This window comes from Plecotus auritus (genome assembly GCF_963455305.1).
Source record: "Plecotus auritus genome assembly, chromosome: 1".
NCBI classification, from domain to species: Eukaryota; Metazoa; Chordata; class Mammalia; order Chiroptera; family Vespertilionidae; genus Plecotus; species Plecotus auritus.
Genome location: NC_137770.1, coordinates 38,058,164 through 38,073,222, shown reverse-complemented (window position 1 = coordinate 38,073,222; position 15,059 = coordinate 38,058,164). Strand labels below are relative to the sequence as shown.

General features: G+C 36.3%; 1 protein-coding gene across 1 annotated transcript in view; it reads left to right on the top strand.

Moving 5' to 3' along the window:
- LRRC9 (leucine rich repeat containing 9) overlaps positions 1-15,059 on the top strand; it is a gene marked incomplete at both ends in the record, with an annotated part of 92,755 nt that overhangs the window by 61,374 nt on the left and 16,322 nt on the right. The window contains 4 exons of the mRNA XM_080677506.1: positions 1,598-1,706; positions 2,384-2,523; positions 8,653-8,789; positions 12,586-12,803. Coding sequence (XP_080533632.1) covers positions 1,598-1,706; positions 2,384-2,523; positions 8,653-8,789; positions 12,586-12,803 — 604 coding nt within the window. The remainder of the gene's footprint in view (positions 1-1,597; positions 1,707-2,383; positions 2,524-8,652; positions 8,790-12,585; positions 12,804-15,059) is intronic.

The following is a 15,059-nucleotide window of genomic DNA, read 5'->3' as shown; positions in this document are numbered from 1 at the left end:
CTCTCTTTTTTCCTTATTCTGCACTAACCACACACAGAATAAGGAAAAAAGAAAGGCAATAAAAGGATTTCGTTTATGATAATGACCCCCAACTTTTGCCCAAACCTAGGCTCCGCACTTGAATATTCAATTGCTTTCTAGATAGCATCTAGAAAATAATATCCACGTATTGTTGCCCATGCTAAAAATCTAAGAGTTACTTCTCTCTCTCCTTTGTCCTTCATTTTTAATTAATCACGATGTTCTATAGAGTCTATGTCTTAAGTATGTCTCATAATTACCCTCTTCTTTCCAAAGTCACTGCCATTAGCCTAGGTTGGGAAAGAAACAATTTTAGAAACTTCCTTGACCTTTTTTATTGTCATATATATCCTTCCCTGAAAGTCCATCTACAATCCATACCGTCTTTTAAGATGCAAGGTTTATCAGAACACTTCCTTTGTTAACATTGTTCAGTGGCTTTCCATTGTCTACATAATAAAATTTAAAGTCCCATTGTACAACATAAAAAACCCTTTAATTACCTGTTTATTTTTATCTCTTGTAATCCTTACCTCTATTGCCCTATAACTCTTTATGCTCCAGAAATTCTAAAATATTATAATTCTTCAATCTCAATCATAAGATGATATGTCATGTTTCTGCCTTTGCTTATGCCTGTTCCACTGCCTAGAACTCTTTCTTTTCTAATTTGCCTAACAAATGCCTATAAATTCTCCAAGTCTCATTTTAAGATTGTTCTCCCCTGCAAAGAAATTCCTGACTTCCCCAAATACGTTTTTCTTTTCCTAAAATGCCATTACACCTAACTCTATTATAGCAATTTTTCTTCTTCATTTCAGTTTTCTGGATCCCACTCCTTCAGGGCAGAGATAATGTCTTTTCATATTTGCTGTAACCCTTTCTAACATGTTGTCTGCACTTAGGAAATAGTAATGAAAATATGTTGAATGAATGAAAGTATGTCATAATTATAATTTCAGGGTTTAGAGTTTGTTTAAAGAAATGGGCAGCAACGTTATTTAGCTTTATGCTCTTTCTCACAACTCAAAGGAAGGTGGAAGAGTTGTAAAGCATTCTGTTTAATTACAGAAACATTCTTACAAAGTGGAATGCAATACAAGTTTTCAGATCTCACAAAAACCCTGCTGTCAAAGTTTTCACTTGCTTTCACCTTATCTTTTCCATTCCTAACCCCTTCCTGGCATTTCAGAAATCACCTATTTCACTCATATCCTCTGCAGTTTACAATCTGAAAATCTTATGATTTACCATATCAACTTCACTATGATTTCATGAACATGTGAATTTATAAAGAAACTGAAGATGTTAATTGTTTAAAGTTTCTTTTATGATAGTGTTATGTTATAATAGACATTTTTTAAAGCAATGAAATTCTGTCACTTTTTTATATATGTGCTCCTCCAAAAATGTATTTATCTCATCACTTGACCCATACATTTTACATGAAGGCAATTCTTCTTATAGCATTTGTCAGATGAGATTTTTGAAAATGCTTTTGGTGTTGTACATGAGGGATTCACCTAAATAATTTTCCTACTAAAATTGTAACTGTATTTACTTTGTCTAAATTCAGAACTGTGGATTTGATTCCAATTGACCAATTTAGAAATGTGTGTAATGTGAACCTACAGAACAATAATCTTACCTCATTCAGTGGATTAATCTATCTGCCTAATGTGAAGGTAAATCACAAATTTTCTTTCAAAGTTTTCAGTGAAAGCTGTAATCTTCTTTACTTTGGATTAAAAGGTATTTTCCTGTTATTGAAGAAAAACAATTCCTGAAGTGTTTTTTTTCTCCAAACAAGAAAAAGTATTACCTTCCAAAGTTATTTTGGTTGACCTCAGTTTTACGTGACTGTCTTATAAGCAGTAGATCTTACTCAGTGTAGGAAATGGGGATGGAATGCTGCCTCTATAGCGAGTGGGTATGCTATGAAGTTAGAGGACACTGCAGTTCTCAAAGCAGCCTCATGGCCTCCAGTTCTATAGCTTGACTGAGCTATTTTATGGTCTTTTAAACATAGGGAAATAGCAATCTCTCCAACTAAAGAGTTATTCATCTAAATCAGGCTTGGAGAAATCAGTGCAGATTGAGAAAGTTAAACAGCTCTCTTTTGTCTCCATCATTTTGTTTAAAATGTTGTCATTTCCCAGAATGTCAAATAATTTTTTTAAAAATTCAAAGCCAAATACAGACAATTTGCAATATAAAAATTTGTAATTTTAACACTGATATCATTAAATTATGTTGTACAGTCCAACCATTTTAATAGCTTTTGAGATGTTAATTCAAACCAAATATATATATATTAGCATTTATTTTTTAAAACCTGATTAATAAGGTATTCTTTTGGTAGGTGTTATGCCTCAACTATAATCATATTGAATCAATCATGCCCAGACTAAAGCCTCAGAGTCACTTGACCAACAGACAAGTACTCTACCAGAAAGTGTCTTCAAGTGGGTATGGACAGCAAGGAAACTCAAAAATAAACAGGTACTTTCCCTTTATTTTTACAATTATAAATAAATTTCATTGGGAATTTAAAAAGCAATTAAGTCACATTAATGATAGCAGTAACATACATTTAGTTTATTTTAATACTTATTTAATAGCTACATGCCAAAGATGAACTTCATAAATAGATACTCAAAATACTCCTTTGTCATTAATTTTTCTTTGCTTCCTCCATTTCACACTCATATTGTAAAAAAAGAGAATGAAAAAACCTTGTATGTTTAATGGCCTTGTGTGTGTGTGTTTTAATTTAGATATAATTCACATATAACATTCACCCTCTATGTATAATTCAGTGATTATTTTAGTAGATTCACAAAGTTACAACCATCTAATTCCAGAACATTTTCATTTCCCCATAAAAGAACCCCTAACCTAAAAGCATAGGCTTAGGTTTCTTTTGTTTTGTTTTTGTTTCTAAATTATTTATCTGGTTACTTAATGCCCCAGCATCAACGGAAACGATACATTATGAAGAAGATGCGAACATACCTCCCAGATTCACTACACATTTTTGGTAGAACATAAATATAAATATATATTATATAAATTTTACCTTTTTTCTAGAACTTCATATAGTAAGTAGTCCTTTGTGTCTGACTTATTTTGCTTAGCATAATTCTTTTGAGATTTATCTTTTGTTGCAAGTGCCAGTAATTCATTTTTATTGCTGCGCAGTATTCCATTATACAGATTATATGACAAGTTGTTTCTTCATTTATCATTGGCGAACATTTGGGTTGTATCCAGTTTGAAGCTATTTTGATTAAAACTTCTATAAACATTTCATGTATATTTGGAACTATTTATAGTTTTTAACGACTTTATTAAAGTACAGTTTACATACTATATTCACTCATTAAGTGTATAAGTTTTACTAAATTTATAGAGTTGTGCAACTATTACGACAATACAGTTTCCGAACATTTCCATCACATTTCAAAAGGATCCTCCAGGTCCACTTGCAATTAATTACTTGTTCAACTCTAGCTCCAGGAAACCACTAATTTATTTTCTATAGAGGTCTGTTTTCTAGACATTTCATATAAATGGAATCACATACTATATGGACTTTTACATCTGATGTCTTACATTTAGCGTAATGTTTTTGAGATTAATCCATGTTATAGTGTGTATTAGTAAGTGAACTTTCCATTGCTGAATATGTTGGGTTATTCCATTATATAGATATGCCACACTATGTTTATCCATTCACAAGTTGATGGACATTTGGGTTGTCCCCACTTTGGGGGTAGTATGAATAATGCTGATATAAACATTTGTGTAGAAATATTTGTGTGCACTTATATTTTCATTTCTCTTCGGTAGACACCTAGGAGTGAAATTGATGCATTGTATAGTAATTTAATGTTTAACTTTTTAAGAAACTGCCGAACTATTTTCAAAATTGATTGTACCATTTTGCATTACCAACAATACCTTATACAGATTCTAATTTCTCCATATCCTCACCAATACTTGCTATTGTCTGTATTTTTTATTACAGCCACCCTAGTGGTTTTGAAGTGCAATTTCATTATAGTTTTAATTTGCATTTCCCTCATGACTAATGCTATTGAGCAGCTTTCATATGCTTATTAGCCATTATTATATCTTCTTTGGTGAACTGTTTAAAACTTTTGCTTATATTTTAGTTTGTTTGACTTTCTATTATCGAATTCTTTAAATATTCTGGATATAAGCCCATAATTAAATAAATGATTTACAAGTATTTTCTCTCAATGTGTGACTTTTTATCTTCTTAAATGGTGTCTTTAAAAAAATTTTTTATGAAGTTCAATTTATCAACTTTTTCTCTAACACATAAGGATTTGTGAATGGTTCCTAGAGACTCTTTCCCTAACCTAAGTTCACAAAGATTTTTCTCGTTTTCTTCAAAGTTTTATGTTTCTTTTTTTTTTTTTTAAGTAATTATTGATGTTAGAGAGAGAGGAGGGGAAAGGGAGAGAGAGAGAGAAACATCGATGAGAGAGAAACATCAACACTGATCGGCTGCCTCCTGCACATGACCAGGAATCAAACTGGTGACCTCCTGGTGCATAGGTTGACAATCACTGGGCCAAAGTCTTATGCTTGATCTCTTACATTTAGGACTAAGAACTATTTAATTTTTATGCATATTGTGAGGTAAAATATGTGGTCTAAATTTATCTTTTTGCATGTAGTTATCTATTTGTTCCAGCACTATTTAAAATACGATCCTTTCCCCCATTGACTCGCCTTGGTACCTTTCTTGAAAAGCAATTGATGGATAAATGTAGAAGTTTATGTCTGGACTCTTAGTTCTACTTCATTGATCTATGTATCTGTCTTTTTACCAACACCAGGCTGGTTTGGTTACTGCAGCTTTTAATAACCTAGAGGCCTAGTGCATGAATTCGTGTATGGGAGGGGTCCTAAGGGAGGTGGAGGGCGGGCCAAAACGTGATCGGCCCTCTGGGTTGGTAGTGGAACGTCCTTGCTGGTTGGGATCCGGATCTGTCCCATTGACATTCGTGCAGGTTGTTGGGAGCCACCTGGCAGATGCTTTTATATTATTTCTTCCTTGCAGAGCATCAAGGGAGGGGAAGCAGCTGCATTGCCTGAGGCCGACTTCCAGGAGGCTGGTGGCACTGTTGGAATCTAGCTGGCAGCGCTGGTTCATTGGTGCTTGGCCCATTCTCTAGAGATTGGACCTGCAGAACTACTGAGGGAGTGAGTGGCTGCCACTGGGCTGGTGGGCCACAGGGATGGGTCAGTCAGCTAAGCAGCGCTCCCACTTGTGGGAGCACACTGACCACCAGGGGGCAACTCCAGTCATTCCAGTCATTCCGGTCGGTCGTTCAGTCGTAATGGTTGCTTAGGCTTTTATATATAGATTTTGAGATCAGGAATTATAAACCCTTCAACTTTGCTCTTTTTAAAGATTGTTTTGGATATTCTAGGCTCATTGAATTTCCTTACAATTGTTAGGCTAAGATGGTTATTTTCTTTCTTCTTTTTTTTTTTTTTTTTAAATAAATCCTTATTGTTCAGATTACAGTTGTTCCTCTTTTTTCCCCCCATAGCTCTCCTCCACCCAGTTCCCACATGCCCTTACCTCCCCCACATTGTCCTTGTCCATAGGTATAAGATTTTTGTCCAATCTCTTCCCACACCCCTTTCCCCCCGAGAATTGTCAGTATACTCCCTTTCTATACCCCTGATTCTATTATATTCACCAATTTATTCTGTTCTTCAGATTTTTTATTCACTTGATTTTTAGATTCACTTGTTGATAGATATGTATTTGTTGTCACTTTGTTGTTCATAATGTTTACCTTTACCTTTTTCTTCCTCTTTTAGAGAATACCCTTCAGCATTTCATATAATACTGGTTTGGTGGTGATGAACTCCTTTAGTTTTTTCTTGTCTGTGAAGCTCTTTATCTGACCTTCAATTCTGAATGATAGCTTTGCCAGGTAGAGTAATCTTGGTTGTAGGTTCTTGCTATTCATCACTTTGTGCATTTCTTGCCATTCCCTTATGGCCTGCATAATTTCTGTTGAGAAATCAGCTGATAGTCATATGGGTACTCCCTTGTAGGTAACTAACTGTTTTTCTCTTGCTGCTTTTAAGATTCTATCTTTGTCTTTTGCCCTTGGCATTTTAATTATGATGTGTCTTGGTGTGGTCCTCTTTAGATTCCTCTTGTTTGGGGTTCTCTGCGCTTCCTGGACTTGTAAGTCTATTTCTTTCACCAGGCAGGAGAAGTTTTCTGTCATTATTTCTTCAAATAGGTTTTCAATATCTTGCTCTTTCTCTTCTTCTGGCACCCCCATAATTTGGATGTTGGTACGCTTGAAGTTGTCCCAGAGGCTCCTTACACTATCTTCATATTTTTGGATTCTTTTTTCTTTTTGCTTTTCTGGTTGCGTGATTTTGCTTTTACGTATTTCAAATCTTTGACTTGATTCTTGGGATCCTCTAGTCTGCTGTTGGATCTCTGTATATTATTCTTTATTTCGGTCAGTGTATGCTTGATTTCTGACTGGTCCTTTTTCATATCCTTGAGGGTCTCACTAAATTTCTTGGAGGTTTCTAGAAGATTCTTGAATTACCTTATAACCATGGTTTTAAACTCTATATCCAGTATTTTGCTTTCATCTATTTCTTTCATTTGTAACTTGTTTCTTTGTCTTTGTATTTTGGCTGCTTCCCTGTGTTTGTTTCTATGTACTGGGTAGCTGCTAAGTCTCCTTGAGTTGATAGAGTGGCCTTGTGTGGTTGGTGTCCTATAGGGCCCAGTGGCTCAGCCTCCCCAGTCACCTGAGGTAGACGCTCTTGGTGCACCCCTTTGTGGGCTGTTTGCACAGTTTTGTTGTAGTTAACCCTTGATTGCTGTTGGTATCACTGGGAGGAGTTGACCTCCAGGCCATTTGGATGTGATGACCAGCTGTGTCTATACTGGAAGATCTTTTGCGTAGGAGACACCCTTATGGGGCAGGACTTGCTTCAGTAGGGCTTTGGTGCTGAGTCTGTCCCTTGAGTGTGTCTCTTATGGATGTGAAGAGTTGTAATCTGGTATGGTCTCACTCTGACCACTGGGTACACTGGCTCTTGGATCTCCAAGGAGGTGCAAGGTCAACCACTGTCTGGGGCTGCCCAGCAGGAGCTACAGAGACATCTGCAGATTCCTCCTCTTTGTATGGGGTTTGGAAGTGCCCAGACGAGGCCCAGCTGTGAAGAAAGGCCACTGCTGCTGCCAGGCCTTGGGCCTTCTTTTGGAAGCTCTGGGGCTCTTTGACCCAGCTGCAGTTTTTTTTAGGCGAAAGGACAGGCCATTCATATGCAAAAACCAATGCCCACAGCTTGGGTGGGATTGTAAATTGGGAGGGGCAGGGTATCTGGGAATCACCAGGGTAAAGCAAACAGCAATGGCTGCCCTCAACCAGAGAAGTCCCAGGTTCTCTGCATCCTGGGCCACCACTTGGGAACAATGATCACTGCAAGTACCTCTATGAGTAAGCCGCCCTCGCGTTCTTGTCCCAATGCCAGACAGTCCAGTTTCACCCGCTATGTGCCTGGGTCCCCCAGAGTCTTGCCCGGAACTGGAGTTCAGAGCAAGTGGGAGCTTGTATTTCCCGGTTTAAAGAGCAGCACATCCAGGTGCCAGCACTTTCCGCGCCTCTGTACCTCTTACCGGTCTCAGTGTACTTTCTTCAACTCTCTAGTTGTGGAATTTCCACTCAGCCAGCTTTCCCACGGTTCTGGGTGGTAGTTGTTCTGCTGTTTAGTTGTGGTTTTGATGTGGTTGTGAGAGGCAGCAAATATAGGTGATTACCTATGCCGCCATCTTGGTTTCTCCTACGATGGTTATTTTCAGAGGGAGGGGGCACTGCTGGGCTTTTGATAGAGATTGCATTGAATCTATTGGTCAATCTGCAGAGAACTGCCATTTTAGTAATACTGAACTTCTAATCCATGAACATGAAATATTTCTCCACTTAGAGCTTCTTTAATTTATCACAGCAATGTTTTATAGTTTTCTGTGTATACATTTTGCTTTTATTTTGTTAAAGTTTTCTGAAGTATTGTATTATTTTTATGCAATTGTAGATAGAATCCTTAATTTCATTCTCAGTTTTTTGCTGATATATAGAAATTCAAATGATTTTTGTATATTAAGTTTTTAACCTGTGATTTTGCTGAACTCATTTATTAGTGCAGTAATATGGCGGGGCGGGGGGGGAGGTTAGGGGATTTTTTTTTTTCTTTTTGGTGAATTCCTTAGGATTTTGTAAATACAAGATCATGTCACCTTAGGATAAAAACAATTTTATTTGTTCCTTTCTAATCTGGATTCATTTTTTTCTCTTTCTTGGTTAATTGCACTTATTCTTGCATTTTATTTTAAGTAACTGTACTTTACCATATGAAAATATTTTAAAGATTACAAAATTATTATATAAAATATAGAGACAACTTATTACAGTTTAATTCAGGTACATTAAGAAATTCATCCTTTTAAAAAACCTTCAATTTATGATAAGTACATACAGGCTGTCTTTTTATGATATAACTGTTTGAAATTAAGCTTATGGAATCAAACTTACATGTGTGTTTCAGAGATATAATGAGCAATGAAAATTTGCCTCCAATAATGCACAATTTAGAAGTTCTTCATTTGGGCTACAATGGAATTTGTAATTTAAATCAGCTGCAACTAAACAGACTAAGAAATTTAAAATTCCTCTTTCTACAGGGTGAGTAGCAACACTGTTAATACGTAAGTCTTTGTTATTAAAAACTGATTTGATAGCCCTAGCTGGTTTGGCTCAGTGGATAGAATGTTGGCCTGTGGACTGAAGGGTCCTGGGTTCAATTCCCAGTCAGGGCACATGGCATGTGGAAGGCAGCCAGTCAATATTCTCTCTCATCATTAATGTTTCTATCTCTCCCTCTCCCTTCCTCTCTGAAATTAATAAAAATATATTTTTAAAAAACTGACTTATCATCCTTTTTGATAAGCAAATACAAGCTCAACATTTACTTAAAAGAGATTCACTGACGAAAATATTTTAGTAATCACAAATGGGTTTCTCTTGGATTATTTACATAAATAATGTCAATGTAATATTCTAGGATTATTGACTATTGCCCTAGAAAATGCAATATTTCATAGCCCCAGAAAATGCAATATGCTAGGAGTATGTATAGTATAGTATTACAACATAATTTACTTTGATATCATACTAGAGGACCAGTGCACGGATTCATACACCAGTGGGGTCCCTCAGCCTGGCCTGCACCCTCTTGCAATCTGGGACCCCACCAGTGCACAATTGGGGTGGGAAGGGACTGCAGGAGGGCTCCAGGGGGTGTCTGGCCCGTCTCGCCCAGTCCCAATCGGCCAGACCCCAGCAGCAAGCTATCCTACTGGTTGGAGTGTCTGCCCCCCGGTGGTCAGTGCGCATCATAGCTACCGGTTGAATGGTTGCTTAGGCTTTTATATATATATATATATATATATATATATATATATATATATAGTCTATTTTAAAAACAATAAAAAGTAACCAATGAGTAATTCACAAGAACTTACTAAACCCAGAATTGTGCTAAGTACTGGAAAGGATACAGAAATACTAAATTATTGCTATTATATATAATTTAGATCTTTGCTCTAAAGTAGTTTAAGACCTACCTATAGAAATATACTGAGCCCTAACCAGTTTGGTTCAGTGGATGGAGCATCAGCCTGAAGACTGAAGGGTCCCAGGTTCAGTTCCAGCCAAGGGCATGTACCTTGGTTGCAGGTGCATCCCCAGTGGGGGGTGTGCAAGAGGCAGCTGATCGATGTTTCTCTCTCATCGATGTTTCTAACTCTCTATCCTTCTCCCTTACTCTCTGTAAAAAAATCAATAAAATATATTTAAAAAAAGAAATATACTGAAACAAAAATAAATTAAGTTCTGAATATGTGTTATTAACCTAAGTGCAACAGAAGTTTAGAGAAATTGAAACACTGACCCCTCTATATATCTAGGAGTCTGAAAAAGTGATAGAATTAAGATTGAAAGTGAGCATGATCAAGAGTTTTGCAAGTGAGGGTGTGGGGGAAGGAGAGAGTCATAAGGGCAAGATTGTGGTGTCTATGGGCCAACACTTGGAAAGGCACTAACTTGATTAAAACAGAACATATAGTTCTTTGGGTGAGTTATAAAGTTTCTAAATATTATCAATTTCATGGATAATTCTCATTTTGCAGTTGAAAATAGGTAGAAATTGTAAATTTTTAGAAAAGTGGCATAAAAAAAGGTTTGGAACATTCGTCTAACAATAAAGGGGGTCAAATATTTGGGGATGAAAGGAGATTCAACTTTGGGTGGTAAACACACAATGCAATATACAGCATAGAATTGTACACTTGAAATCTATATAATTTTATTAACCAATGTCACCCTAATGAATTTAATTTAAAAACAAAAAATAGCCGAAACCGGTTTGGCTCAGTGGATAGAGCGTCGGCCTGCGGACTGAAAGGTCCCGGGTTCGATTCCGGTCAAGGGCATGTACCTTGGTTGCGGGCACATCCCCAGTGGGAGGTGTGCAGGAGGCAGCTGATCGATGTTTCTCTCTCATCGATGTTTCTAGCTCTCTATCCCTCTCCCTTCCTCTCTGTAAAAAATCAATAAAATATATTTAAAAAAATTATTAAATGACATAGAAGAAAGGTTGGGAGATACATCAGTGAGATATATGGGGAGATAACTGCATAGTTTATCTGAGTATAGTAATTTTTCTCTGAAAGACCGACTTTTCTAGACCATTTTTAAATTTTTAATGCATATTTTTGCCTATCAAAGGTCCTTGCCAGTTGGGTCAAGAACATGGAGAATTAGCCTTAAAAGAACAAGAAACTGAACATAACAATGTCAGATCTTTTAAAAGAAACATTGACATACAAAATAAAACAAAACGAAACAAAAACAGACAACCTACCCATGGAAGGTCTATTTAATCTAGCAATGTATAGGACCAGTGTGTTGAGTTGCTGTGTCTATCATGGCAAATCACACCGAGACAGCCTTATGCAGGAAGTGAAGCAGTTTACTTTGACAGTAATAGCTGCCACTTATTGAGTCATTCATTGGTCAAGGTATTTGTCTACATAGATTATCTAATTCAACCTTCACAGCATAGTAATTTTATATGCATTTTATAAGAAAAGAAATTGAATCTCAGTGGGGTTAAATAATGTATCTAAATTTGTGCTAGTAAATAGTATGGTACAGGATAAAACACAGGTCTGGCTCCAAAGCATATGCTCTTTCTGGCTCCAAAGGACATGAATGACAATAAGGGCACCGGCTACAGTAGTGTCAGACAGAACAATGAGTAAGACGTGAGTCCAAACTACAGTTTAAAAGAAGGAAATACTAGGATTTAATGACTAACTAGATATATTAGGGAAGAAAAAATAGTCCCATATGTTTTTCATGATTTCATTAGGAAACTGGGCAAAAGGGGGTATTAAAGCAGAATAAAGTCATTGGGAATGGTTGCTCATTTGCAGTATGGAAAGATCAGTTCTAGGCCTGGTATTGCCATTTTTATGTCTTTGAGGAAGTCACTTAACTTCTCTGACCCTTAGTATTATGATCATTAAAAAGCAATATTTACCCTGTGCTATTTTGGGACTCTAATAGGAAACACATATAAAAGTATTTTGTCAACTCAAGAGTCATCTTCTCATATAAATGATCACTAATATTTATAAAGCTATTGATTGCTACAGTAGAGAGAACTCATAGGTTATAAAGAAAGGACTGAACCCTAGCTGGTTTGGCTCAGTGAATAGAGTGTTGGCCTGCAGACTGAAGGGTCCTGGGTTCGATTCTGATCACGAGCACATGCCCAGGTTGTGGGCTCGATCCCGAGTAAGGGATGTGCAGGAGGCAGCCGATAATGATTCTATCTCATCATTGATGTATCTATCTCTCTCTCTCCCTCTCCCTTCCTCTCTGAAGTCAATAAAAATATATTTTTTTAAAAAGAAAAGACTGAGGTTTTAAAATTATGTAATGAATTCTTAATTTTAATGTGGTTATAGTATAAAATATTTTTTTATGAAAAAGTGTATTAAAGTGTATTTTTTCAACTTAACACAACAAATTCATTTATTTTAATAAATAATTAGATGTACCTATTTGAATGCCTATTAGAATCATCAGATATACTCAGGAGCATATCTTTTGTGGCACTTTTATATATCTTCTTTTGTCAAAACCAGTAATTAAGACTATTTTAGTACATAATTACTGAACAGATATTGTGTATGTCACATCTTAATCTTTCAAACATAAAGAGGAAATTTCACAAAATATTGTTTGATGATAAGTTTACCTTCTTAAAAATCACATTTACATTTCTCCTTGGAAATATATTCTTTTAAATACTTTTTCAAAAACAAATGTATGAAAAATATTTAAATGAAGATAGATAACCCTTTATTCAGGAAGTCTGGACTCACTTGATATATGACTTAATTTTTTTCAGGGAATGAAATCAGTCAAGTTGAAGGGCTTGACAACTTACTAGTACTTCAGGAATTGGTAGTGGACCATAACCGCATCAGAGCATTTAATGACAGTGCCTTCGCCAAACCAAGTTCCCTGTTGGCACTTCACCTGGAAGAAAACAGACTACGAGAGCTGAACAACTTACAACCTTTGGTAAAACTAGAAAAACTTTTCCTAGGATATAATAAAATCCAGGTAACATTATTTTGTTTTTGTTAGGAGACTTACAAGACTTACTTAACTCCTTTGAACATAAAGCTTCCAAATACACCAATAAAAACTTTGCTAGTGTGTTACTTATCATTTATATGCCAGATAAATGTGATACAGAGGCATATAAATAGCCTGTGATGCAAAGATGTCCACTCTGCTTCTAGACTTATAAATCCAACCAACCCACATGCATCCACCTGAAAAAGGAAAAAAAAAGGTTAGCTCTAAATGTTCTAAGGCTCGCCCAGCTGGCATGGCTCAATGGTTGAGTTTCGAAGTATGAGCCAGGAGGTCACTGTTTGATTCCTGGTCAGGGCACATGCCCAAATTGTGGGCTCGATCCCCAGTGTGGAGCCGTGCAGGAGGCAGCCAATCAACAATTCTCTCTCATATTGATGTTTCTATCTCTATATCCCTCTCCCTTCCTCTATGAAATAATATATATATATTTTTAAATGTCCTAAGGCTCTTCTCAGCAGTCCTCTCTAAGAGATTGCCTTTGTTCTTGACTACTTACTCTTGGTCCATGCTATTTCTGCATCTCAATTCCAGACTTCCTCTGGTCCTTTAAACTTTGCATATGGACTTGTTCTACCTGACATTTCAATCATTCCTAATTATGGCTTTCTCAAGGCTTTCTTCGGATCCTGCCTTAGTTTTAGCTGCTCAAAATTCAACCTAGGCCATTGCCCCAACTGAACCTGCCCAGACTTTTTCCTGAGATAGTATGCAGATGAGAGGGTTAAAAGTACTAGTACACATAACTTTATACAGCCCTAACATTTCTCTCAGTGTTTTGGTAATGATCTGTTAGTCCTCCTTTTATCAATTTTACTACTCTGCCCATATCTCTAAAACAAACTCCAAGACAAAATGAACTGTGGGCTGCCTCAAAGGGCAGGGACTGAGTCTGTCCTGCCTACATTTGTGTCAGTATACATAGTGCCTGGTACATAATAGGTACACAATCAATATTTGTCTGTGGCTCTACTTACTCCAGTTCAGAAAGCCTTTCCTGGGGTGATCTAAGGCTAGGTGTCTGATGCTAGAAGGAAATCATGAGCAGTGCCCTTTTCTACATAGCAACTAGAAAATATACATTCAGAGAAAAAAACATCATGCAATTAATTTATCAAGGTTCAACAAAATTCATCTGAGATAAGACTGAAAAACCCAATAATTCTTACAAAGCTTTATTCACACAAAAAATCTAAATTAGGAAAATTGCTAATGAACAATCTTTCCAATGATAGCAACTGAGTTAACACAAAGGTTGTCAAGTTAGACTTGCATGAATCAAAGATCTTACCCAGTATCACACTTTACAAATAATTTCAAGAATATACAGGACCTGGGACATTCCCATGGCTTCTTGGGGCCTTTCTTTCCACATCACACATGCACACTATCCAGCTTAGAATAAAATATGAGCTCTCTGAACAATATGATCCCATACAACAAGGGAGTGTTTTATTTATAGTTTATATGACATTTTATAGGGAGCCATGCCTGATAATTCTATACATCCTAGGTTTATTTATTATGAACAGTCCTTAACCAGAGAGATCCGCTAAAAGCATCTAATAAACAAGGACTTTCTAGTAAATAGCATTGGTCTATTTGACAGAACATCTAGTTATCAGTGTACTTACAAGGAGTTTAGACCAGGTAACCTGCTTTTCCCTAGAAGTGTCTCTAACCCACATCCCCACCCCACTAACCCACTAAAGAAAGTGAATGAATGGAAGATCAACTGATATAGCAACTTCCTCCCCAGTAACTTAAACAGGATAATGCTTAGTCAAGCTTATTTATTATCAAAATTTAAGATAGTTAAAGGACAACTGCTAGGATAAATCATGGGAGATTATACATTGAATGAAGGGGTATTGATTATCATTTAATTATCAGCCCTTATTTGTTTACTGTGTCTTTGAAATGGTATTTTTCATTGAATTTAAATTGATCATTTTACCATTAAACTTCTTCTAACCATTCAAATTTTAATACCTTAATATGACCATACATTTAGCTGGGGGAAATGGACTGAGAAAATAAGAAGGTTAAGTTGGAGATTCTGTTTAATTCTACTGAAAATACTATATTCTTCAAAATTCTTAACTCTCGGTTCAACTTTTCTTTTTGGGAGTAATCTTCTCTCTAGATTCATATCAACATAGATAGGCTAACACCAGCATTAATTTCCACAACTGGCCAATCAGATTATAATCCTTGAAT